Below are 23,761 nucleotides of genomic sequence, written 5' to 3' on the forward strand. Positions count from 1 at the left end.
CTTTTGTCATTCAGGTTCCAGTGTAGACAAAGCCCAAGTTCAGACAGCAGTCAGTCCTGAGACAGAAGCTGGTGCACAGACAGCTGGTGTCCCCCTGTCTCCCCACCCCAGAGGAGAACAATACACTGGTGGGGGGGAGAGGGACACGGCTCAGCCCGCGCCTCCCTCCCTGACTCTGCACAGCACAGCATTCTTTCCTCCGCTGCCCCCTGCTCTGGTTCTAGTCCTGGGGAGAGCAAGATTCTGCATTAATGTTTTGATTCTGTGACTCCCTCAGAGTTCTCCCACATCCCTCTCTCCCCACAGATGAAGGAGATCCACCCCCACCCCTATAGTCCAAGCAGGAATGTGTTTGCTGCGGGAAGCCAGCATGCTCAGCTGGGCAGTAGTTATGTGAGCTCTCCATGCTGAGGAATTTCAAAACTTCCTAGGGCTTTGAAAGGGATGGGGCACATGCGTGTGCAGCTGGATGCAGGGCAGCGAAGTTCAAAACAGTGAGCAGAGGGGTCACGGTGAGCATTGTGGGATATCTCCTGGAGGCCACTTAGGGCAACATAACAAATGCAGCGTCTACACTAATGCTCTGTTGCTCTAACTTTGCCGCAAAAAGCATTACACCTTTCATCGAGGTGCTTTTATTTTGTTGACAAAGCAGGAGAGTTTTGTCAGCAGGAGGAGCATTATAGTGTATACACTTCCACGGTTTTGTCGACAAAAACTGCCTTTTGCCAACAAAACTTTGTAGTGTAAAAAAGGCCTTAGAGTATATACAGTTGCTGTTCAACTGCCCATCTTCAAATGTTCGGGCATTGCTCAAAGCAAAATGTATAAAGCATAAAAAAAGAAAGCTGTGCTTTATAAAAGTTTAAAAAAATACCTCACAAAAGGCTATTTCAAATTTAATCCATACTTGAATCTTATTACAAATCCATTGCACAGACCTATTAAACTTAAGTGGACAAGAATCTCACCAAGCTGATATTGCAGCCTTTTCCTTTAGTTATATCATTTCTATTTTTATTCTCATATTTAATTTTATAACATACTGAAAACATTTTATTAGCATAATAAAAATATTATACTGACTAAATTATATGCAGAGGATGTCTTCTAAATCTAAGCAACCTGTGCAAAGCACTTAGGACTCCTTGCCACCAATTTAAAATCCTGACACTATGCACACAAGCCTTTTATCTGAAACAGAAAGGATCCAATGCTAGGAAGACAATGGCACCTGAAGGTGCAAGAGTCTCCTAGGAAGGACTCAGGATAAGCCCCAGAATGAATCCCATACAAGTTCATAGACTCAGACCATAAGGCCAGAAGGGACCATCATGATCAGAAGTTAATGTGTGGGCTTTTTACAGGAGACCTTAAAAACAGTGGTGCTGTCTACTCTACATGGACTTTAAAAAGAGTCATGGATTCTTTAAACTTGTGCCTGATACAACAGACTTACCTCAATCTCTCTTTTCCCCAGCCCCTAACTGCTGGACAGCACGCTGTTTGCGTAACTGCTGCGCTCACACACCAGTGATGGTTAAGGCTATGTTTTAGTCATGAGTATTTTTAGTAAAAGTCATGGACAGCTTCCTACCCAGCTCCTAGCTCCAAGTGCTGCCTCCGCTCCACCCCAAGCCCCGGTTCTGTAGCTCCCATTGGCTCGGAACTGCGGTCAATGGGAGCTGTGGGGGTGGTGCCTTCCAGGGAGCTCCCCCCAGATAAGCACCACCCCACACCCCAATCCCCAGCCCTGAGACCCCCACACACACACCTAAACTCCTGCTGCCGGGGGGTGGGAAGACCCAAGACTGCCCCAGCAGTGGCTAGTGTGACAGGCCCAGGGGCTGCCTGAGCTGCTGAGGCAGCTCCTGGGCCAGCCGCACCAGGCTGCTGCAGAAGTCACAGAGGTCATGGAATCTGTGACAAACACGGAACCTTAGTGATGGTTACATTTCAGTGGATCGGTGGAGTAAAACACCTGGGAGTCTAGATTATGAAGGAGACACTGTGACACTGACAAACCAGGTGCCAGCTCATGCCAGAGCCTCAAGCCAATTCACTTGTGTATTAATATAGATCAGAGTGATTTTGTTAAAGAATGTACTTGGTGTTTAAACTTCATAAAAACTAATGGAATGTTATGTGCGTTGTTTTCACTTAGCTGTATCATGCTATAATGTAGTAGCAATCATTTACATTGTGTATACCCCTGTAACTAAATAATCCATCAAACAAGAAAGAAGCCTTGTGGAATGCAAATGAAGAATTTTATCAGAAAAGTGTTAATTTCAAAGCAAGTGACCATTGTGTGTGATGACTGAGGTCAAAGACTCAAAATGCATTCCTTACTCTCTGTCATCAAAGGAAAAGCCCACGGAGATAGTGACCTTGTCAGCTTGTTTTCTGTGAGAAGAAGCTTTAAGTATGTATTCAAGGAAAGAACCCATATCTCTGGACTGTTTTAACTCTTCCAGGGAAGTATACCAGGCGCCAACCAGAGATCTCCAGAGATAATATGGGAACCCTGAAAAGACTTTTGGTAAACTGGCAGTTTATTACATCACTGCCACCATTTGGAATTACAAACTGTGACTCATCTGTTAATATATTTTACCTATTTTAACCTCTTAATAACTCTCATTTCTTTTTCTTAACTAATAAACCTTTAGTTAGTTCACTATAGAATGGGCTACCAACCTAGTCCTTTGTGTAAAGTCTAGGATACTAAGTGATCTGGAGTAAGTGACTGGTCTCTTGGGACTGGAAGCAACCGAAATGTGATGTGATGTTTGGTGTAAGTAACTATTTTATCACTGGTTTCAGAGTAGCAGCCGTGTTAGTCTGTATTTGCAAAAAGAAAAGGAGTACTTGTGGCACCTTAGAAACTAACGAATTTATTTGAGCATAAGCTTTCGTGAGCTACAGCTCACTTAGCTGTAGCTCAGGGAAGCTTATTCTCAAATAAATTTGTTCGTCTCTAAGGTGCCACAAGTCCTCCTTTTATCACTAAGTCCAGTTTGTCTGGGTGGCAAGATAGACTGGAGAGTTTAAGGGGAACGTCTGTGATGCTACAACGGTAAGACTGGTAGAGTGATCCAGGAGTTCACATTTGTCACTGACTTGGAGAAAACTAATTGTAGAACACACGCCCAGTGGGAGCGGGCAGGGAGGGAGGGAGGGGGAGGGGAGAGAGAGGAAGGGGTCTGCCCCCTTTTCTAACAGTCACTCCACACAGAGCGACAGACACATTAACGTGACATTAATGCGGTGCCACACACTTAAGGTCTGCGACACCAGGTTGGTGCAGGTTATGTTTGAAAGGACTCCAGTGCCCCAGCCTCCCACTGGCCCCCAAGCGCCCCTGCTGCCGCTGCCCCTCCCCCGCCGGCACCCCAGCCCCTTGCTGCTCCGCCGCCCGCCGTCACTCACAGGGGCCGGATGAGCAGCTGGTCGCTCTCCTCGGCCGGGATCATGGCCTCGGCTTTTCTCTTCGCCGACATCCCGGAAAGGGAGGAGCGAGCGCAGCGATGCCGAATAACCGGCGACTCGGTGGGTCCCTCGCCACCACCCGGCCCCGGCTTCCGGTCCTCCCGCAAACACCTTCCTCCCTCCGCTTCCGGGGAGCCGGGCCGCGCGCGCTCCCTGTCACGGCGCCTGCGCGCGGGTCGGGGGCCGGCAGACGCGCGTCCCCGGGGCCGCGAGCGTTGGGGGAGCCGGGCCGGGTCCTGGGCGGAAGGCGAGTCCCCGGCGGGTACCGAGCCCGGCCGCTGCGGTGAGGAGCGCGAGCCCTGCCTTCCGGTGCGGCCCCATCCTCGTTCCGGGTGGGGCCGGGCTCCCGAGCCGGGCTGGGGATGGGGGGACTTCAGCGCTGGGAGGTGTCTGGGGTGGAGGGGCCCATGGGAGGGGGGGTCCCAGCCCTGGGAGGAGGGGTCCGTGGCAGGATGGGGGTAGAGATGGGGGGGGGGGAGAGAGAATCCCAGAGCTGGGACTTGCCTGGGGTGGCGGGCTCAGTGGCAGGATGGGGGTAGAGATGGGGGGGGGGAGAGAGAATCCCAGAGCTGGGACTTGCCTGGGGTGGCGGGCTCAGTGGCAGGATGGGGGTGGGGATGGGGGGGGGGAGAGAGAATCCCAGAGCTGGGACTTGCCTGGGGTGGCGGGCTCAGTGGCAGGATGGGGGTAGAGATGGGGGGGGGGAGAGAGAGAATCCCAGAGCTGGGACTTGCCTGGGGTGGCGGGCTCAGTGGCAGGATGGGGGTAGAGATGGGGGGGGGGGAGAGAGAATCCCAGAGCTGGGACTTGCCTGGGGTGGCGGGCTCAGTGCAGGATGGGGGTAGAGATGGGGGGGGGGGAGAGAGAATCCCAGAGCTGGGACTTGCCTGGGGTGGCGGGCTCAGTGGCAGGATGGGGGTAGAGATGGGGGGGGGGGAAGAGAGAGAATCCCAGAGCTGGGACTTGCCTGGGGTGGCGGGCTCAGTGGCAGGATGGGGGTAGAGATGGGGGGGAGAGAGAGAATCCCAGAGCTGGGACTTGCCTGGGGTGGCGGGCTCAGTGGCAGGATGGGGGTAGAGATGGGGGGGGGAGAGAGAGAATCCCAGAGCTGGGACTTGCTTGGGGTGGCGGGCTCCGTGGCAGGATGGGGGTGTCAGTTCCCCATCTTTCTTGTTTCTTAAGGAGCCAGTCTGGAGTCAGATACCTTGGCGGTGCGCACCATGTAAATACCTAGACAGATAGAAAGGGCTGAAGCCCCTGGTAGGCTCTCAGGTGCAGCTGGTAACCGCTTTTTATGCTATTCATGAGCAGGGCCGGAGGTTTTGGCTCTGTGTGCCAAATTCCAGCCACTCATATCTAGGATTGGCAAAACTAGATTTGTTTGTTTATAATTTAGAGGGGTAGGGTTGATGTTTGTTGTAAGCATTTTAAATATTTTTGTCAATTAACATTTTTCACAAAATTGTGTTTTAAGCTTTCCCCCCTCCCATTTTTATTTAAATGTTCACATTTGGGGGGGAAATCAGGGGCGGGGGTTAGATAATAGAGGTGTCAGTCAGTAATTAATGACAGTAGACATTGAGATTTAGAAAGTTAAAGCTTTATAACTCTTAATACAAATCGTTGGCATCACATGTCAAAATATACAAGGTAAATATCCTTAAATCAAACTCTAATAAGTTCAAGTAGCATTTGTCTTACTTCGTAAATTTCAATTATTGATGGAAATATTTTTGTCCATTTCTGTGTGTGCCTGGTGAAATTGACATTTATCAGCATTTACCAATAAAAAATCTAATCTTTCCATGCCTATTCATATCTTTCACTGTGGCTAATAAAATATCATCAAATTGGGTTGGATGTGCCAAGAACGGAAATGGTGCATGAGATGCAGAGCTTTCTCTTTCCTGAACACTATGGTGGTTCATTAAGTAAGGCCACTTAGATACATTTATAGCGAAAACAAGAATAAGTTTATTATCAAAGATCAGAGATTCAATAACAGTGAATAAGAATATTGGAAACAAATGGTTTCCAATGTAAAAGAAAATCATAGTTAAGTTTAGTGTCCAGAAAACCTAACAAGTTAACCTCCCGTCTAAAGAAATTTATCTCATACAAAGTTCTTTCCATTGTTTTCAGTCAAGCCTCATTGAGACCCCTCTTTCATGAAGTAAAATTCACTGTCCATTTATTTCCTAGATGAAGGATGACAGGGTGTCTTCTTTGTCTCCCAAATATATTAGAGCAAACCTTTAATATGCACCTCAAGATAGGGTTCTTGCCTCCTCTTTGCTTCTACCCGTTACTTTTCTCTCTTTGAAGTTTTTACAGTCCTCATTAGCATTCAGTTCAAACTGGTGAGAAGAGATCTATTGCCAATTCTACAATAGTAAATTTATATATAAGCAGCCAGCTAGATAAATGTTTTTTGTCTAAGGCCAGGTTTACACTAAAAAGTTAAGTAGACCCACTTACCTTGCTCAGGGGTGTGAAAAATGCACATCCTTTAACGATGTAGTTAAGCCAACCTAACATCTAGTGTAGACAGCGCTAGATTTGTGGTAAAATTCATCTGTTGATTTAGCTACTGCCTGTGGTCTGTAGCGAGTGGCTACACTGAGGCCTGATCTACACTGGAAAATTACGTTGGCATAACTATGGCTCTCAGAAGTATGAAAATTCCACACCCCTGAGTGGCATAGTTGTGCTGTCATTAAGTCCCCATAGAGACAGCACTAGGTTGATGGAAGAGTTCATCCATCTACATACTGTCTCTTGGGGAGGGGGACCACCTACACCCATGGGAGAATCCCTCCAATCAGCAACAGCAGTGTTTACAGTAAAGCGCTAAGCAGCACAGATGTAGCCTTTCAACTGTAGACAGGCCATAAAGTGCTACAGCTGTGCAACTGTGGTAGGGGTGGCCAAACTTACTAACCCTCCAAGCCACATATGACAATCTTCAGAAGTTCGAGATTTGGGGCTTTAGCCCCGTGGGAGGCGTCTGCTGGGGCTGAGGGCTTCAGCTCCACTTCTGCTAAAGCCTCAATTCCCCCCTCCCTGCTGGGCAGAAGCCCCTACCGTACCACCTCTCTGCAAGGCAGAGGTCCCAAACTCTGCCCCCACCCCCCATCTGGTAGAGTTCCACGAGCCACACTTTAACTGTAAAAGAGCTGCATGTGGCTCGCAAGCCACAATTTGGCCATCCCTGCACTATACGGTTTGAGGGTACACATACCCTGACAGAAAACCTGTTTTTCAGTTTTGCTGGTGGTTAGTCCCTAGCCATCTTGTAATTTTCAGTGTATATATACAAAATTCCTTATGTAACATCCACACATGACTTTTGCAATATAGATAGCTTGGGGGAGGAGCTGCCCCAAGCTGCCTAGCATGCTGCTTATTGTGAATCCCATTCTGAGGCATCTATCCCCATTCATTGTATAGAGAGCCTAGTCACCTAACCCAGGCTTTGTGGATCACAGTGATTTTCTAGGCACCTAAAAAGCCTAGGTCTAAATGCCTAAGTGCATCTTTAGGCAGCTAAATATCTTTAATAATCTGGCCCTAGTCACTTTAAAAATGGGATTTAGGCTCCTAAATCACAGATGCAGTCTTGAAAACTACCCATAATCTAAAATTAGGAAACCCATTAAAACTGAGAACTATGGCAGAAAAAATATTTAGTGACTAAATGTCCTTATAGAAGTTTTTAAGGTCAGGCTTGACAAAGCCCTGGCTGGGATGATTTAGTTGGGGATTGGTCCTGCTTTGAGCAGGGGGTTGGACTAGATGACCTCCTGAGGTCCCTTCCAACCCTGATATTCTATGACTCTATGACTCTATGACTGTTGTGACACCACCTTGTATTTGAGACCTCACGTGGTGCTCCTTGGTGAACTAGCATGTGTAAGCCAGACCCAGGAGATCCCTGTAACCCCTCTGCACCCCTTGTTTGTCCTTTGCCAGTTGGCACTAAGAGGTTCCCAGGTCACAGACAGTCATTCTAAACTTACAGTTTTAGCCTAGTGATTCAGTTAGTTACAATCACTAAAGGGCATGGACCTGTCATTTTTAGTTGTGGTAGAGTGCCCTGTGCCCTTCTCGTGCTATATAAATGACACTCGTGTGCTTATATTAGTAGGACTGCATCCAATTTTCACCTTTTTAAATTTTGTTGCTCACAAACAAAGTGCAGTACAGGCTCAATATCAAATATACTGGGCTGTTTGTTTAGAGGCCCACTGGAAAATCAAATGGGGTTGCCTAAGCTTACTTAATGAAACCTAAACTTTATCTTCCCTGATGACGATTTTATTGGCAAACTGATTTTGATATCTCTCTCTCTCTCTCTCTTCTACTCTTGATGACTTTGGAGATGTCTAGTCCTCCTCATCTGCCTGTTACTGCTTGCAAGTTCCTTTAATTTACCACAATAAAGCCTAATTATATAGCATGGGAAGTAGGCCGTTTTTCTGGTTCATGTAACGTGATGCTCTTTGGGGCCTATAGTCGGTTCAGATAGTGCTTTTCCCTAATTGTGTCCAAAGAAACAAGGTTTAACAACCCTGTACAGTACAGATTAACTTCTCCTGCCTCCCAGAATAAGAGATATAGTTGGTGTTAGGTCAGAGATAGACAACAGTTCTGCTTCTTAAGTTCTTTATAAAGTAATTCCTTTGGTTCTCAAGCCTCAGGAGAAGCTTAAGTGGTTGAATATGAAAATATAATAGTGAAGACTGCCTCTGATTTTATGCTGCTCTATGGCTTCAGGCAAATCACTTAACCTCTCTTCATGAATTTCCATATCTATAAGAATAGGAAGGATTTTAACTTTGCTCTTTTATGTTCTGTTAATTAGTTACCTCACAAGGCTGTTGTAAGAATCAATTTTCTAATGTGGGTAAAGTAGCAAAGTTAAAATCCTTCCTATTCTTATAGATAGGGAAATTCAGGAAGAGAGGTTAAGTGATTTGCCTGAAGCCATACACAAGTGGCACAGTCATAAGAAATAGATTCATACTCCCAGTCCCATGCTCAGAATCATTAGTCTAGTGGTCCCCCAACCATTTTCCACTTTGGACACAAAACCTATCGTGGTTTTTGGCCGGGATTCCTCCTCTTAATGATTAATATGACAGATTTTATTTTTAATTCTCCTTCCTTTAGCATTTTCTTTGATCCAATTATGGTGAAAAAATGTTCAGAAAAGGGAAAAAACGACACAGCAGCAGCAGCTCCCAAAGCAGTGAAATCAGTACTAAAAGCAAGGTAAGCTGAATTGGGGGTATAGTAAGTTTTTGGGACAGTTTCATTTGCGGTGAATTAATAGTTTGCAGAGAGCTTGGAACTGGGACTCCTAGCGCTTCCAGTCTCCTTGGCAGCTAGCCAGGTGTACCAGATTGTTTCTGGTGGAATGTAATCAAAATCAAACCATCTCCGTGAAATGTTTTAATTTCAATAAATTGACAAAAATTTACATTTTTCTGACCAGCTCTAATCAGAAACCCTTACTGGAATTAAAGCGTTATCAGGTACCCGTTACGGTACGTTATTCCTTAAGAACTCAATTCCCCCCCTCCCCCTTTTTTTTTTTCTGGCTTTCAAGAGGGTCGTTTATACTCCTTAACTGAAACAAAATCCTACTATTCTTTAAAAGGAGAGAGAAATGTAGAACTATTACTCTTTCAGAACTAGAATGGATCTACACAAAGACAAATCATTGTTTTAATTAGAGATGACAGGTCAATCAGCTGACTGATACAATATTTATACATGTTGAATTTATTTTGCCCTTTTAATAATAGGTGTAAATTTGGGCGATAGATTAAATTAACAGAGTCTTAGGGAGATTTGCATTCTAAAGAAGAAAAGTCACTTTGCTTGTCAGAGTTAATCTGAATTTCTTTTATGAAATATTTAACCTTTTTTGACCAGTAAAGTAATATTTCAAGTTAAATGACTAATTAAGGGATTTTAGGTTGCAAGTCCCTCAGAGTTTGGACTGCATCTTTATTTGTCATGTAGCATCAAGCACACTGATGCTTAATAAATAGTAAATGTTGATAGTTGACTGCCTTGCTATTGGAGTCCTTAATATGATGATGATGATGTTTGCTGAAATAAACATCTTGTTTGCTTTTATTTTTTTTTGGTCTGTGAAATCAAACAATATCAGAATTAGTTTTCGGTTGTAAGTAGCATGCTGTCCTTCCAACATACAAGCATAAATCCCATTGATGTTGTTAGGAGTCTATTTGGAGACTACTTCAACACCAACGGAACATGAGAGAGGATTTGTACAAAAAAATATAACTTACTGCTTTTTGTAATGTTGAAGTATTAGTTACTTAGGTTCAGAGGAGAGCCATGAGAGTAACTAAGGATTGGAAAACATGTCATAGTGAAAGACTCAAGGAGCTCAGTCAATTTAGTTTAACAAAGAGAAAGTTAAGGGTTGATCTGATCACTGTTTGTATCTTTTGTTTTTGTGAACAAAAATTTGATAATGGGCTCTTCAATCTAGTAGACCAAGATATAACAAGATACAGTGGCTGGAAGCTGAAGCTAGACAAAGTCAGAGTGGGAGAAATGTGCAAATTCTTAATAGTGAGGGTAATTAGCTATTGGAACAATTTATCAGGGTTGTTGTAGATTTTCAGGCATTGGCAGTTTTTAAATCAAGATTGGATATTTTTGTAAAAGAAACACTTCAGTTCAAACAGGAATTATTTGGGAGAATTTCCATAGCCTGCGTTACACCGGTGGTCATTTTAGATCACAGTGGTTCCTTCTGACCTTATAATCTGTGAATCTTTCAAGAACCTCTAAAATAGCTGTTAAAAGTGGGAATGAGCTTGATTCTTCAGAATAAGCTAGCCAAATCAAAAAACTTCTCTTTATTTTATACAATATTTATTTCTAAAATATTTCTTTCCTATCTTAAAGCGTAAGTCCTCTGACAGCTAATAAGTACATTCTGTCTGATAGCCAGTGAATGATGACGTAAATCTTGTAGGTTTTCTGACATGGTTGGCATTTTTTAATATAAATCTCATTGCTAAAGGTCACGTTATATCAAATATTAGTGACAAACATGCACTTGTCAGTTTTCTAAAGGTTAAGATATTCAGTGTAAGGAAAGGTTTTAGAGTAGCAGCCGTGTTAGTCTGTATCTGCAAAAAGAAAAGAGTGCTTGTGGCGCCTAAGAGACTAACACATTTATTTGAGCATAAGCTTTGGTGAGCTACAGCTCACTTCATCAGATGCATGAAAAGAAAGAGACCGTGGACACGAACTTTAAAAAGTTTCTCGGCTCTTTCTTCCACCTTTCCTTTCCCTGTTTCAAAAACATTTGAAAGTTTTTGGGAGACCCTTGTACAGTTTACATTGGTGTAAATAAGTCAGACTGATACTCTTTCAAGTTTTATCATATTAATCCTTTGGAGAAGTAGGACTTTTTTGGTCATGTTTCACTGTGTTGATTTAATTTCTTTTAAATAGCTCGAGACCATAAAAGTTAGAAGATTATAATGAAGAATGTAGGGGCAGAAAATCTGAAGATAAATTAACATTTTCAATAATTAATTGGCATTTTTATATTTTTTTCCCTTTTAACAAGTCTGTTGACTCCAGTCTTGGTGGACTTTCCAGATCTAGTACTGTGGCTAGTCTAGATACAGACTCCACTAAAAGTTCAGGTATGTAACCAGTGCCGAGACAGACTTGCTTGAAGATGGATTAATTTTATAAAATGTGTGATTGTGTAAGAGTTGGGAGAAGAGAAGAGGTGAGAAAAATGTAAGTTCGCATTGTGAGAATGATGCTTTACACAGTTACATGTAGTCAGCTGAGGGCAAACCTATTAGATGACCCACTTACTAGCACATGAGTGGCTGCAGTCTAAAATTGAAAGTGATCTTTGGGACTAGAAATGCTGAGAAGGTATACAGAAGTTCAGAGGGAGGTGGAGCAGGACTGTGGAAGGCAAAGGAGGGAAAGAAAACAGGTGCAACAGTAGGGATTGGTTTGAAACAACGGGGTATTGTAGCAGAGCCTCGTGGTTCCTGCCTCTGTTCTGGTCTACAAAACTACTCAGAGACCCTTATGCTGGTCCAACACGTTGTGCAGTTTGTTTATAAATGGAGTCCCACCATCTTCATAACATATACAGTCCCTATAACAAGCAGAGGAGAGCAATCTCTCTCTCCCCTTACCGCCTGCTTCCCCCCTTTCCATTTCCATCCTGTACCTATTTGTGGGCTCTGGCTAATGGCTTAATTAGCCTTTCTGCCCTGCCCTACCCACAAATAGAGACAGCTCTGTTTAGTCAGCTCCATTCTGCCTTGCTTGATTGGAGCTGCTGTGAACAAAGTGCTGACACAGCCTTTCTGGCCTAGCACTTGGTCACAGGTATGTATGCTACAGGGATGTATTGCTGAGAGAAAAGAAGTTTCAGGCTTAGATCCAAAGCCCTATGAGGTCTAAGAGTATTTCTATAGACTTAAGCCTGGCCTACACTATGAATTTATGTCGGATTTAGCAGCATTAAATTGAATTAACCCTGCACCCGTCCATACAACGAAGCCATTTTTTTCGACATAAAGGGCTCTTAAAACTGATTTCTGGACTCCTCCACAACGAGGGGATTAGTGCTGAAATCGACATCACCGTTTTGAATTAGGGTTAGTATGGACGCAAGGCTTCCGGGAGCTATCCCACAGTGCACCATTGTGACCGCTCTGGACAGCACTTAGAACTTGGATGCACTGGCCAGGTGTACAGGAAAAGTCCTGGGAACTTTTGAATCTCATTTCCTATTTGGTCAGGCGAGCTCATCAGCACAGGTGACCATGCAGTCCCAGAATCGAAAAAGAGCTCCAGCATGGACCGAATGGGAGGTACTGCATCTGATCGCTGTATGGGGAGAGGAATCTGTGCTATTAAAACTACGTTCCAAAAGACAAAATGCCAAAACATTTCAAAAAATCTTTGAGGCCATGAGGGAGAGGGGCTACAACAGGGACGCAACACAGTGCCACGTGAAACTTAAGGAGCTCAGACAAGCGTACCAGAAAACCAAAGAATCAAACCGATGCTCCAGGACAGAGCCCCAGACACGCCGCTTCTACTCTGAGCTGCATGCAATTTGGGGGGGGGGGGGGCGCCACCACTACCCCACCCCTGTCCGTGGACTCTGATGATGGGGTACTTTACGCCATGCCCGAGGATTTTGCGGACAGGGAAGATGAGGAGGACGACGACAACGAGATTGAAGAGAGCACACAGCAAACCGTTCTCCCCAACAGCCAGGATCTTTTTATCACCCTGACTGAAATACCCTCCCAACCCAACCAAGCTGGAGAAGGGACCTCTGGTGAGTGTACATTTTTAAATATAATACATGTTTAAAAAACGCTTGCTTTTATATGATTAAGTAGCCCTGAGGACTTAGGATGCATTCATGGCCGGTACAGCTACTGGAAAAGTCTGTTAACATGTCTGGGGACGGAGCGGAAATCCTCCAGGGACATTTCCATGAAGCTCTCCTGGAGGTACTCTAAAAGCCTTTGCAGAAGGTTTCTTGGGAGAGCAGCCTTATTCCGTCCTCCATGGTAGGACACTTTACCACACCATGCAAGTGATGTGGTATCATTGCATGACAAAGCCTAGCAGCATATGGTCCCGGTGTTTGCTGGCATTCAAGAAACACCCGTTCTTTATCTCTCTGTGTTATCCTCAGGAGCGTGATATCGTTCATGGTAACCTGGTTGAAATAGGGGAATTTAATTAAGGGGACATTCAGAGGTGGCCATTCCTACTGGGCTGTTTGCCGGTGGCTGAAAAGGAATCCTCCCCGTAGTTAGCTGGGCGGGGGGGCATTGGTGCCGAGCTGTTCACGTTTGGCTAGCAGGGATCTTCCCTGATACCAGCCATGCGGTGGTTGGAGGGGTAAAGCGATCATTCCAGAGAATTGGATGGGGGTGTGGGTTAGTTTGGTTTCTGATGCTGCACGTTAACAGAAACACTGCAGCACTAAATGGCCAACTCAACATGCTTTGGTTGGTATGGGAGAGGAGAGCGTTGCTGTTATTAAAGTTGGAGAAGCCGAAAGACTATGGCTTACCAAAGCCTCAGGCACTCAATATACAATGCAAAATGCGACCTTGTGCCAAAATCACGTGTTATGTAATGTGAATAGTGTTGTTCACCATGAAAGAGTATAGCCATTGTTCTGTAAAATGTATCTTTTTAAATACTTCACTCCCTTTTTTTCCTTCCGCAGCTGCAAATGTTTTAAGCCTCCCTCCTCCATCCCAAAGGCTCTCTCAGATAAGGCAGCGAAAAAAATGCACGTGCGATGAAATGTTCTCTGAGCTCATGCAGTCATTCTGTACTAACAGAGCTCAGCAGAATGCGTGGAGGGACACAATAGCAGAGTACAGGAAAGTGGCCAATGAATGTGAGGAGAGGTGGTGGCAGGAAGATCAGAGGAGGCATGAGGCAATGCTGGGGCTACTGCGGGATCAAATGGACATGCTCCGGCATCTGGTGGAGGTTTAGGAATGGCAGCAGGATCACAGACTGCCGCTGCAGCCCCTCTTTAACTGCCCTCCCTCCTCCCCAAGTTCCATTGCCTCCTCACCCAGATGCTCAAGAACGCGGGGCAGGAGAGGCTCCAGGCACCCAACCACTCCACCGTAGTGGATGGCCCAAGCAACAGAAGGCTGTCATTCAACAAGTTTTAAAGTGGCCTTTTCCTTCCCTCCTACCCTCCTCCACCCAGGTGACCTTGTGAGTTATCTCCCTATTTTTATAATCAATTTAATAAATACATGTTTTTTAAACGATAGTGACTTTTTCCTTTGCAAGCAAGCTGTGATCGAAGGGGGGAGGGTGGGTGGCTTACAGAGAATTTAGAGGCAACCAAGGGGGTGGGTTTCATCAAGGAGAAACAAACAGAAGTGTCACACAGTACCCTGGCCAGTCATGAAACTGGTTTTCAAAGCTTCTCTGATGCGCAGCGCTTCCTGCTGTGCTCTTCTAACTGCCCTGGTGTCTGGCTGCGCGTATTCAGCGGCCAGGCAATTTGCCTCAACCTCCCACCCCGCCATAAACGTCTTCCCCCTTACTCTCACAGATATTGTGGAGCACACAGCAAGCAGCAATAACAATGGAAATGTTGGTTTTGCTGAGGTCTGAGCAAGTCAGTAAACTGCGCCAGCAACCCTTTAAACGTCCAAATGCACACACTACTACCATTCTGCACTGGCTCAGCCTATAGTTGAACAGCTCCTTACTAATGTCCAGGGTGCCTGTGTACGGCTTCATGAGCCAGGGCATTAAGGGGTAGGCTGGGTCCCCATGGATAGCTATAGGCATTTCAAGATCCCCAACAGTTTTCTGGTCTGGGAAGTAAATCCCTTCCTGCAGCCGTTTAAACAGACCAGAATTCCTGAAGACGCGAGCGTCATGAACCTTTCCCGGCCATCCCACGTTGATGTTGGTGAAACGTCCCTTGTGATCCACCAGTGTTTGCAGCACCTTGAAAAGTACTCCTTGCGATTTATGTACTGGATGCTGTGGTGGTCCTGCCCCAAGATGGGGATATGCGTTCCGTCTATAGCCCCACCACAGTTAGGGAATCCCATTGCAGCAAAGCCATCTAGTATGACCTCACAGTTCCCAGAGTCGTTGTCTTTGATAGCAGCAGCTCAATGATTGCGTTGGCTACTTGCATCACAGCAACCCCCACGATAGATTTGCCCACACCAAATTGATTACTGACTGACCGGTAGCTGTCTGGCGTTGCAAGCTTCCACAGGACTATTGCCACTCACTTGTGAACTGTGAGGGCGGCTGATCTTGATATTCTTGCGCTTCAGGGCAGGGGAAAGCAAGTCACAAAGTTCCATGAAAGTGCCCTTACGCATGCAAAAGTTTCGGAGCCACTGGGAATCATCCCAAACCTGCAACACTATGCTGTCCCACCACTCTGTGCTTGTTTCCCGTGCCCAGAATCGCGTTCCACAGCCTGAGCCTGCCGCAGTAACACCATGATCTCCAAATTGCTGGGGACTGCTGTTTTAGAGAAATCTGTGTTCATGTCCTCATCACTGCGCTGCCGTCGCCTCCTTGCCTGATTTTTCAGGTGCTGGTTCTGCATAAACCACACGATAATGCGCGAGGTGTTTACAATGGTCATAACTGCTGCGGTGAGCTGAATGGGCTCCTTGCTTGCCGTGCTATAGGGTCTGCTCGGGCAATCCAGGGAAAAGGGCGCAAAACGATTGTCAGCTGTTGCTTTCACAGAGGGAGGGAGGGTTGACTGACGACATTTACCCAGAACCACGTGCAACAAATTTTTGGCCCCATCAGGCATTGAGAGCTCAGCCCAGAATTCCTATGGGCAGTGGGGACTGTGGGAACTGTGGAATAGCTACCCACAGTGCACCGCTCGGAATGTCGACGCTTGCCACGGTACTGTGGACACACACCGCCGAATTAATGTGCTTAGTGTGGACGCATGCACTCGACTTTATACAATCTGTTCCCAAAAATCGACTTCTGTAAAATCGGAGTGTAGACATGGCCTTACTGGGCTTTGGATAAAGCCCTCAGCCCAGGGAACTGGCTTCTCATTGTGCTTCTTCATTACATACATAATCACTGAAAGAGGAAATACTTAATGCTCATATTCACAAAATGTTTAACAGGATACTACAATACCAAAAAGAACATTCACCTCTCTGAAGGCAAAATGGTAGTTCAGTGTCAAATGTGTTCCCCAGAGTCTGTGTCTCTATATGCCGCAGTAAAAAGTGGGCTGTGTCCACACTGTAGTGTGTAGCTACATCTGTCAGTGAAAGGCTCTGGTAGAGAGGAGGCAGCAGGGAAAGGCTTCTGCAGCTCCCTGCTACCAGAGACTTTCACTGCAATTGGTTTCACTTTTCAGTTCTTATGTACCAGCTAAAAGTTCCACTCTTGGGTCTCAACATGGCTGCGGGGAGAGGGTGGGGCGTGGGGAAGAGATGTATAAATCCAAACAAAAATCCTTGTTTTGTAAGCTATGGTTAGCTCTTGTACATTTAAAAAAAAAAAATCTTGGGTTTAAGTTGCCCAACTTTTTTGTTCGAGTAGACCATACTTTATGGTAGACTCTCACGTCATAACATTTTGCTCTGTACCAAAGACCATTCTGTGATAGCACACTAAAGAATCAGAAGTTAAGGAAAGATGCAGTTACTATACTATGAACCAAATAACACAAAAAAGTGTTAGGTGTCTTTGCTACCCTTGTTTCATAATTGTTTCAGTGAGAAGATCCACTGTTTGAGCCAAGGGAGCAAAAGATTATTCAAAATTAATAGATTAAAAAAGACCAAAGAGACTTTCCATTACCAAAAGAGCAATAGACATTACTGCTTAAGTAGAACCGTTCTTTGAATTTACAATTCTTTTCTTATAGGACAAAGCAACAGTAATTCAGATACCTGTGCAGAATTTAGAGTTAAATATGTTGGTGCCATTGAAAAACTGAAACTTGATGAGAGCAAGGGTCTGGAGGGGCCATTGGACTTGATAAATTACATAGATGTGGCACAGGTAAGTCTTTATAAGAAGAGAAAAAACATACAAATAAGTCAAAACATTTTAAACCAATATGTTTCTTCCTACTGTGTATTTATTATATGATCAAACGTCTTACTTCTGAAGTGCCTTAAACTGTACAAATAATTTACTGTATTAAAGCATTCACCCTGTATGCTGAGAGTTCAACAACTGCCAAGCTACCTCTTGGTTAGTAGTTGAAGGGTATACCTCAGAAAAACAAATGGCTACTGCAGGAAGCAGTGATGTTGATACACAAGCCTGAGGCAAGGTTGAACAAATATCGTCAGGGATTTTCTGGTGGCAGAAAGCTACAGTTCCAAAGAGTCTGGCTCCAGCCCTTGTGGCAGTATCCATGAAAGAAGACTACTTATGTCAACCTTTCTCAACAGAGAGGACATTTTCAGCTGAGGAATAAAAGTGAGAGCCTGACCACTTATGGCTATTTATAATTCCATTGTGTTAAGAGAGCTGTGCTGATCCTTGTAGTGTCAAAAGGAATAAAAACAAGCTTTTATTTAAAAAAAAAAATGGTCTGGGTTCCTTTGCAAGCTCAATACTTGAATTCCTAAATGCCAGTTTATATTATAGAAATTAGATATTGCAAATATAGTATATGTTCTGGTAGCACTCATAGCCATATACAGAAGCATTCCTAGTGTTGCACAAGCATTGCCAATATCAGCATCAGTGCACTAAGATGGAACAACTGTCAACATTCCTCTGCCTGCACTGTTTGTCCCTGAAACAGTGTGCTGCTAGTGTAGTTGGGCCACAGAACGAACACAAAGGAAGGGACTGTAAAAAGTTCCCTTCCCAATCCTGAATAACTAAAAGAAACGCAGTGTTTCCCATTGTATCAAGGAGTGTTCAAAGAGGAAAACCCTTTGTGGTGAACAGCCCCATTAATGGTAATATTCCGGTAGTCTGAAATAAAATTAAAACAGAAAATGCAGGTTTTGTAATGAATATCTTCATTATTTATGCTCTTCTCTATACACTTGACCCTTTTTTTGTTTCTCTCCAAAGCAAGATGGAAAGTTACCTTTTGTTCCAGCTGAAGAAGAGTTCATTATGGGAGTTTCCAAGTACGGTATTAAAGTCTCAACATCTGACCAGTATGTAAGTGTGTCTCTTCATAAAGGGCTTTATTTAGTGGAAGATGAATGGTGGGCAACTCTGGGAAAGACATTTATCAGTGCCTTGATGAGTTTGTAGTTAAAGGACACTGGATGACCCAGTAATTCTTTTCCATTTCAAAACTTCCGATTTTCTGATCTCAGAGTAAGACTCCGATTTTTGGATTTTTAAGCTAAAACAGAGGGACAGGAGATTCTTGCCTTTCTAGCAAAACTGCTTCAGATCTTCTCTTCAGAACATAGTCTGTACTCTCCTTCTCATGCATGAGTGACTTGGGGTTCTTGGCCCTCCAGCCAAAGCAAGAGTCTTCTCCTTCAGGGCAAGTGAGAATTCCAAACAAAAAACAAAATAGTCTTTCACCCTCCCTGGGTTTAGTAATTTTTATCCTGCTGGTGGTTCTCTTTCCCTCCTCTGGTAAAAGTCTCTAACCATGATGACCAAGGCTGATCCAGCAGATTCAATATTTTCTAGGTTATAAGTTCAATTCCCCCCCCCCACACACACACACACTAGGGTCTGTCTTGGTCTTTGCTGGATGAGGTGGTTATGGAAGGGGGTGGTCTTCCACCCTCATAAATCCCATCTTTCAGCCCCTAAACAAGAGCACATGCTCACTCCAGGCCTCAAGCCTCACACTGCCTCTTCATTGTCTCGATGTTCCTTATGCTTGCTGTCTCCCCTCTTCTTGTTCTAGCCTTAGTCCCATCTGTACGAAGTCAGCTCTTTGAGTGCTTCTGTTCCATTCTAGTCTGTCTTGAAGCAGTTCCTCAGAAACACCACGACTAACCCCATCCTTTTGTATGACATCCATCCATCTAGTTTTGGGTCGTCTAACCCTTCTCTTACCCTCCCCTTCTGAGTTTAATACCCTATTTCCTATATATTCTTCCCATCTTCTTTTCACATGCCCAAGCCATGTAAGCCTGGATTCCTTCAGTTTTTCTATCATTGGTACCAACTTCGTACTTCTCCAATGTGCTCTGTCCAAACATGGTCCATCCTTGCAACTCCAAGTCTCCATCTTCACATTTACATTTCCACTGTATTTAAGATCTGCTCCTGTTTCTTCCTCAGTGCCCAGCATTCAGAGCCATACAAAAGCACAGGCCTAATTACCATCTTGTAGCTTTTACTTTTCATTTTGATAGGCATTCTCCTACTGCAGATCACTCTGCTCACTTCTCTCTGTTTAGTCCATGCCTTTCCTGCTCTTTTGTAAGTTCATTGTTGAGTTCATCAATATCCTGCAGTATCAAACCTAGGTACTCTATACCTTTGGTAGTTCTGGCCCCCCAGACATAGTCTGTTGTCTTCCTCCAAGATATCTTCAAATCTGCAGACCAAATTCTGTTTTATTTCTGCTGATTTTCTGCCATTTGTTTCAAGTATGCATCTCCATCTCTCTAAATCTTCTTCCACTTCCTCTTGACCTCCCCCATAAGCACATCACTGCAAAACGCATGCACTAGGGCGTCACTCTCTGGATGGTTATTGTAAGTGCATTGAGCATTTGCTTGTTCCCCTACAGAGAGTACCCTTTAGTACTCACCATTTCTGCCAAAAAAACCCAGACCCTTTTCCAGGGTTCTTCTGCTGCCCGCCTTTTATGTTTCCCCAGCTTCCTCACAGTATCTCCCCAGATCCCTTCATGAAAGTTCCTATTCCAGGTCTTTTCTCAGCCTGGTCTCCTAACTGAGCATACCTTGCCGCATGCATAGTCTTAAATTCGAGTCACATGGTTCCCTTTAGGCCCCTCTGGGAACCACAGCCATTCTAAATGCCTGACCTTAGAAAGTCAAGCCCTAATAACAATCACATTGGCAGGCTTTCCAATGTAACCTTTGGAAATAAGACAATAAGTATTACTGCTACATTTAGCTACATTTAAAGAAAACCAGAAAGCTTCCTTCACTCTTTTCATAGAATCATTTGTTTCTGTTGTCTAGGCGGAAATGCAGTATTTGTAACCTAAACATCTAATCTCACTGCAGTCATTCTACATTCATACCTCTCACTAAAGTCAGTAGGTATTTCACATGCAGGAGCATGTTTATTTGGTCACGTTTGTTGAAAGTACTTAGAGATCCTTATCTCTGTCTAATTTTAAAGTCTTTTATCCATCCTCTGCTGGCTTCAGCCTGAAACAAGATGACAGACATCCATGATTAAGCCAGCTTGCGCTGGCTCGTTCTGTGATATTGCATTACGTACTCCGTAGACAAATTCTGGCCGCTGAATGTCACCCATTGACATCAATTTGTATTTTATTTAGACCACTTAGCAGCTATCACTCCTTCATAAAGATCCAGCTACAATGTAGACTGTATTAATGCAGAGATAGTTTGTAGAGTAAATTAAGAATCTATTCTAATAGTCTGAGTCTAAAGCTTCATCATCATTTATAGCAACCAAAAATGTTCTTAGATATGTAAGAATGGGATAGATAGGGACATGTTCCCTATCCTGAACAGCTTCAAATCTAATTAAAAGAATGTACTGACAAACAGCAGTGGGATAACAAGATATTCCCTCCCACCCACCCACCCAATGTATTTGACCCCGCCAAATTTGTGTGTTGTATCCTGGTCATGTGCTAAACTGCTACTAGTTTGGTTATTTTTTGTTTTTAAATCTTTACCTATTGCCCTCATTTGAAGATTCAAAATGTTACGGGGTAATCTAAGGAAATGTTACCAGGGACAGTGGGAGTGTTTGTCTTCTGTAAACAAGTGCACAGAGTGAGAGAGAGTATTCTTTAGAAAGAAATGTTCACAGGTTTTTGTAAAAAGCAGCTTATGCAGTAGTGAAAGCGTGCAGAAAATTTCAGTGTCTGTGCACTGTTTTAGAATAACTAATTTGCCATATGGTTGTAGGATGTTTTACATAGACATGCTCTGTATTTAATTGTGCGGATGGTCTGCTACGATGATGGTCTGGGAGCAGGAAAGAGTTTATTGGCTTTGAAGACGACAGATGCAAGTTATGAAGAATACAGTCTCTGGGTGTATCAGTGTAATAGTTTGGTAAGAATTCATGTTTATGGTTCTTAATTTAGGTACCAATATATTTTGAGGTCTAACTTCATTACCTCCAAGCTTCATACTTAAAAATACCATGTTCTAACAGCACAGAAACCCAGTGGTAACATTCTGCTCTGTTGTATGGGACAGCCCAGATGTAGCTCCTCTTGCATAATCACAGCCTTCTGGCAGTTGAAGGGTTAACTGTTTCACAGAGAATAAATGGCTCCACATTTAAGGAGAAAAATCATAGACTGCACTGGATTAACTTTGTTTGAGACTTAATACCTTTACTGCTCTAAAATTACAAAGGAATCATATGATCAGCCTTTTCCTTAGTTCTTTAGGTAGTATCCCTTGGATATGCAGTCTACCATCCTTATGGCTAATAGTTGTACTCCCTAAAAATAAGTAAAAAAGGGATATATTGGCAACAAAGGGAGTTGTGCTCAGTTGTCTTCAGCTGGTAAGATATTGACTATAACATGAGAAATTTCTAGTCAAAAGCCTATTTAAATCAGTGAAGCAATTGTATTGTAGCTGGTGACACCAGTCTGCTGTGCTATGTCTGACCACTGGTAAAGATAGTGGTTAGAGAGCGCTTCAATTTGTATACATGCAAATACAACAGCCTCTTTCCCTCTCCATATTAGCTCTGCTGGAGGAACACAGCAACCATTTTAGTGGCACTATGCATTCCGTCTACAGTCAGGCATTATATTACCATGGGAGGAGTTTGATCTCCTCCTGTGGTATATTAAGGAAAGCAGGAGATGAGATAGTGCCAGAGTGTCATGGTAGTATATACTTTCTAGTCTCCTTGCAACCAACTCTTCAGATGGGTTGGCAAAGGCATAAGGAAGCAAGTGGAGTAGCTTTAGGATGCTGGTTACACACTATAAACATAGGGTATGTCTATACTACCCGCCGGATCGGCAGGCAGCAATCGATTTATCGTATCTAGTCTAGACACGATAAATCAACCCTTGAGCACTCTCCCGTCAACTCCTGTCTACCAGCGCTGCGAGAAGCGCAGGTGGAGTCTATGGGGAGCAGCAGCAGTCGACTCACCATAGTGAAGACACCGCAGTGAGTAGGTCCAAGTATGTCGACCTCAGCTACATTATTCACGTAGCTGAAGTTGCTTAACTTGGATCAATTCCCCTCTCGCCCAGTGTAGACCAAGGCATAGATAATACAAGACTAAAAATTGGTTGTTTTTTTTTCACGCCAAAGTTAATTTAAAACAGATGTCTGCAGGCATAATGGCAAACAATAGAATTTCACACACAGCTCTCCTGTTTCATTCTGTATAAGCACTGAAAAATTTTTGTAGATCATATTCTGCTTGAAGTTTAACAGATGGGAGTCTTTGCTGAAGTACTACATCATGTAATAGGCAGAGCACTTAGGTAAATGCTAGTGAAAATGTAACTGTCAATACTTTATGCTTTTGAGCACAATTAACTTTTTTTTAATTGTATTATACAATGTAGGAACAAGCACAAGCTATTTGTAAAGTGTTATCAACAGCCTTTGACTCAGTTTTAACCTCAGAGAAGTCTTGAATTTCTGCAGCTGTGTGTCATGGTACAGTACAAGAAGCCTTCATGCTGGGAGGAAGTTCTGCTCCCTTTTCTGACTATAAGCACTGACCAAGCATTTCAGAGTGGAATAGAGGTGAGCCTTTAACTGCCTGAAGAAGGATCATTAACACTGTGCAAAGAAGAATAATAGAACTTTGTAAATAGGACAGAAGTTATTTTGATATTTACCCTGGTGAATGACAATTGGAAACCCACAGCCCAACTAAGACTTACCTGAAGAAGTCATTGCAGACTATCGCTGATCTTACATTTCAATTAATATAAAACCATGAACAGTTAATTTTATACTGCACATGAAGTTTGTACCAAATAGTGTTTTGTACATGAATGTAAATATTGCAGGACTGCAAAATAAAAGTTGGACACTTGCCTCAAATACAGTCTAGGAAACTGTCAAAGCATTAAGTGCATCTTTGTTTACATAGCATTGTTCAGAACACACAACAGCAGTAGTCAAATGGGAAAGGGCAAATGCTTATAGGACTTGACTTATCTGCATGTCAGAGGTTGTACGTTGCTCTGGATTATACTGTGGGCTTATGCAAACTTATTGTAATGTGACATGACACCTTGATTTTTGTCATGTGCGGCTGTGTCAAAAGCATAACTTTTTCATAAGCAAATTAGGGAAATGTAGTCTAGATGAAATTCCTATAAAGTTGGTGCAAAAACCATATTCAAAGAGTAATTATCTGTCAAACTGGGAGAATGTGAGGCAAAAGATTTTGAGCTGCTCTAGTCCGTTTTTTAAGCACAGTGCTGAAAACATTGCTTTGCCACCATTAACTGAAAATAGGGGAAAAACAAAATTAATTAGATTGATAAAAAATAGAGTGGCAAAAGTAGATTTTAACATTAAGATGTGCAAGTTAACAGTTGCATACATAT

The 23,761-nt window shown here is 43.7% G+C and overlaps 2 protein-coding genes across 7 annotated transcripts in view; one reads left to right on the top strand and one right to left on the bottom strand.

The window, feature by feature from the left end:
- The window catches only part of CPSF3 (cleavage and polyadenylation specific factor 3), a 57,902-nt gene extending 54,315 nt beyond the window's left edge, over nucleotides 1-3,587 (bottom strand). Inside the window, exon 1 of the mRNA XM_038397778.1 lies at nucleotides 3,433-3,587. Coding sequence (XP_038253706.1) covers nucleotides 3,433-3,503 — 71 coding nt within the window. The 5' untranslated portion in view covers nucleotides 3,504-3,587. The remainder of the gene's footprint in view (nucleotides 1-3,432) is intronic.
- Nucleotides 3,588-3,616: 29 nt separating this feature from the next.
- On the top strand, nucleotides 3,617-23,249 carry ITGB1BP1 (integrin subunit beta 1 binding protein 1). 6 transcript variants are annotated; one of them, XM_043510270.1, is made up of 8 exons: nucleotides 3,617-3,775; nucleotides 4,675-4,773; nucleotides 8,665-8,766; nucleotides 11,117-11,195; nucleotides 16,964-17,100; nucleotides 18,136-18,228; nucleotides 21,120-21,269; nucleotides 22,763-23,249. In XM_043510270.1, the coding sequence occupies exons 3-8, from the start codon at nucleotides 8,695-8,697 to the stop codon at nucleotides 22,832-22,834; spliced, it is 603 nt and encodes a 200-aa protein (XP_043366205.1). In that variant the 5' UTR covers nucleotides 3,617-3,775; nucleotides 4,675-4,773; nucleotides 8,665-8,694; the 3' UTR covers nucleotides 22,835-23,249. The 6 variants fall into 6 exon arrangements, with proteins under 6 accessions (XP_043366205.1, XP_043366204.1, XP_038253707.1 ...); XM_043510269.1 differs by having other exon boundaries at nucleotides 4,675-4,764; XM_043510271.1 differs by having other exon boundaries at nucleotides 3,655-3,801.
- The last annotated feature ends 512 nt before the right edge of the window (nucleotides 23,250-23,761 follow it).

The sequence above is a fragment of the Dermochelys coriacea genome, chromosome 3, assembly GCF_009764565.3.
Source record: "Dermochelys coriacea isolate rDerCor1 chromosome 3, rDerCor1.pri.v4, whole genome shotgun sequence".
NCBI lineage: Eukaryota > Metazoa > Chordata > Testudines > Dermochelyidae > Dermochelys > Dermochelys coriacea.

Excerpts from the sequence above, each read along its gene's own strand:
- ITGB1BP1 (XM_043510270.1), top strand. The coding sequence starts at position 8,695 with ATGTTCAGAAAAGGGAAAAAACGACACAGCAGCAGCAGCTCCCAAAGC. Across the intron at positions 11,196-16,963 it reads AGACTCCACTAAAAGTTCAG|GACAAAGCAACAGTAATTCA; the intron begins GTATGTAACCAG and ends CTTTTCTTATAG. Across the intron at positions 18,229-21,119 it reads TCTCAACATCTGACCAGTAT|GATGTTTTACATAGACATGC; the intron begins GTAAGTGTGTCT and ends ATATGGTTGTAG.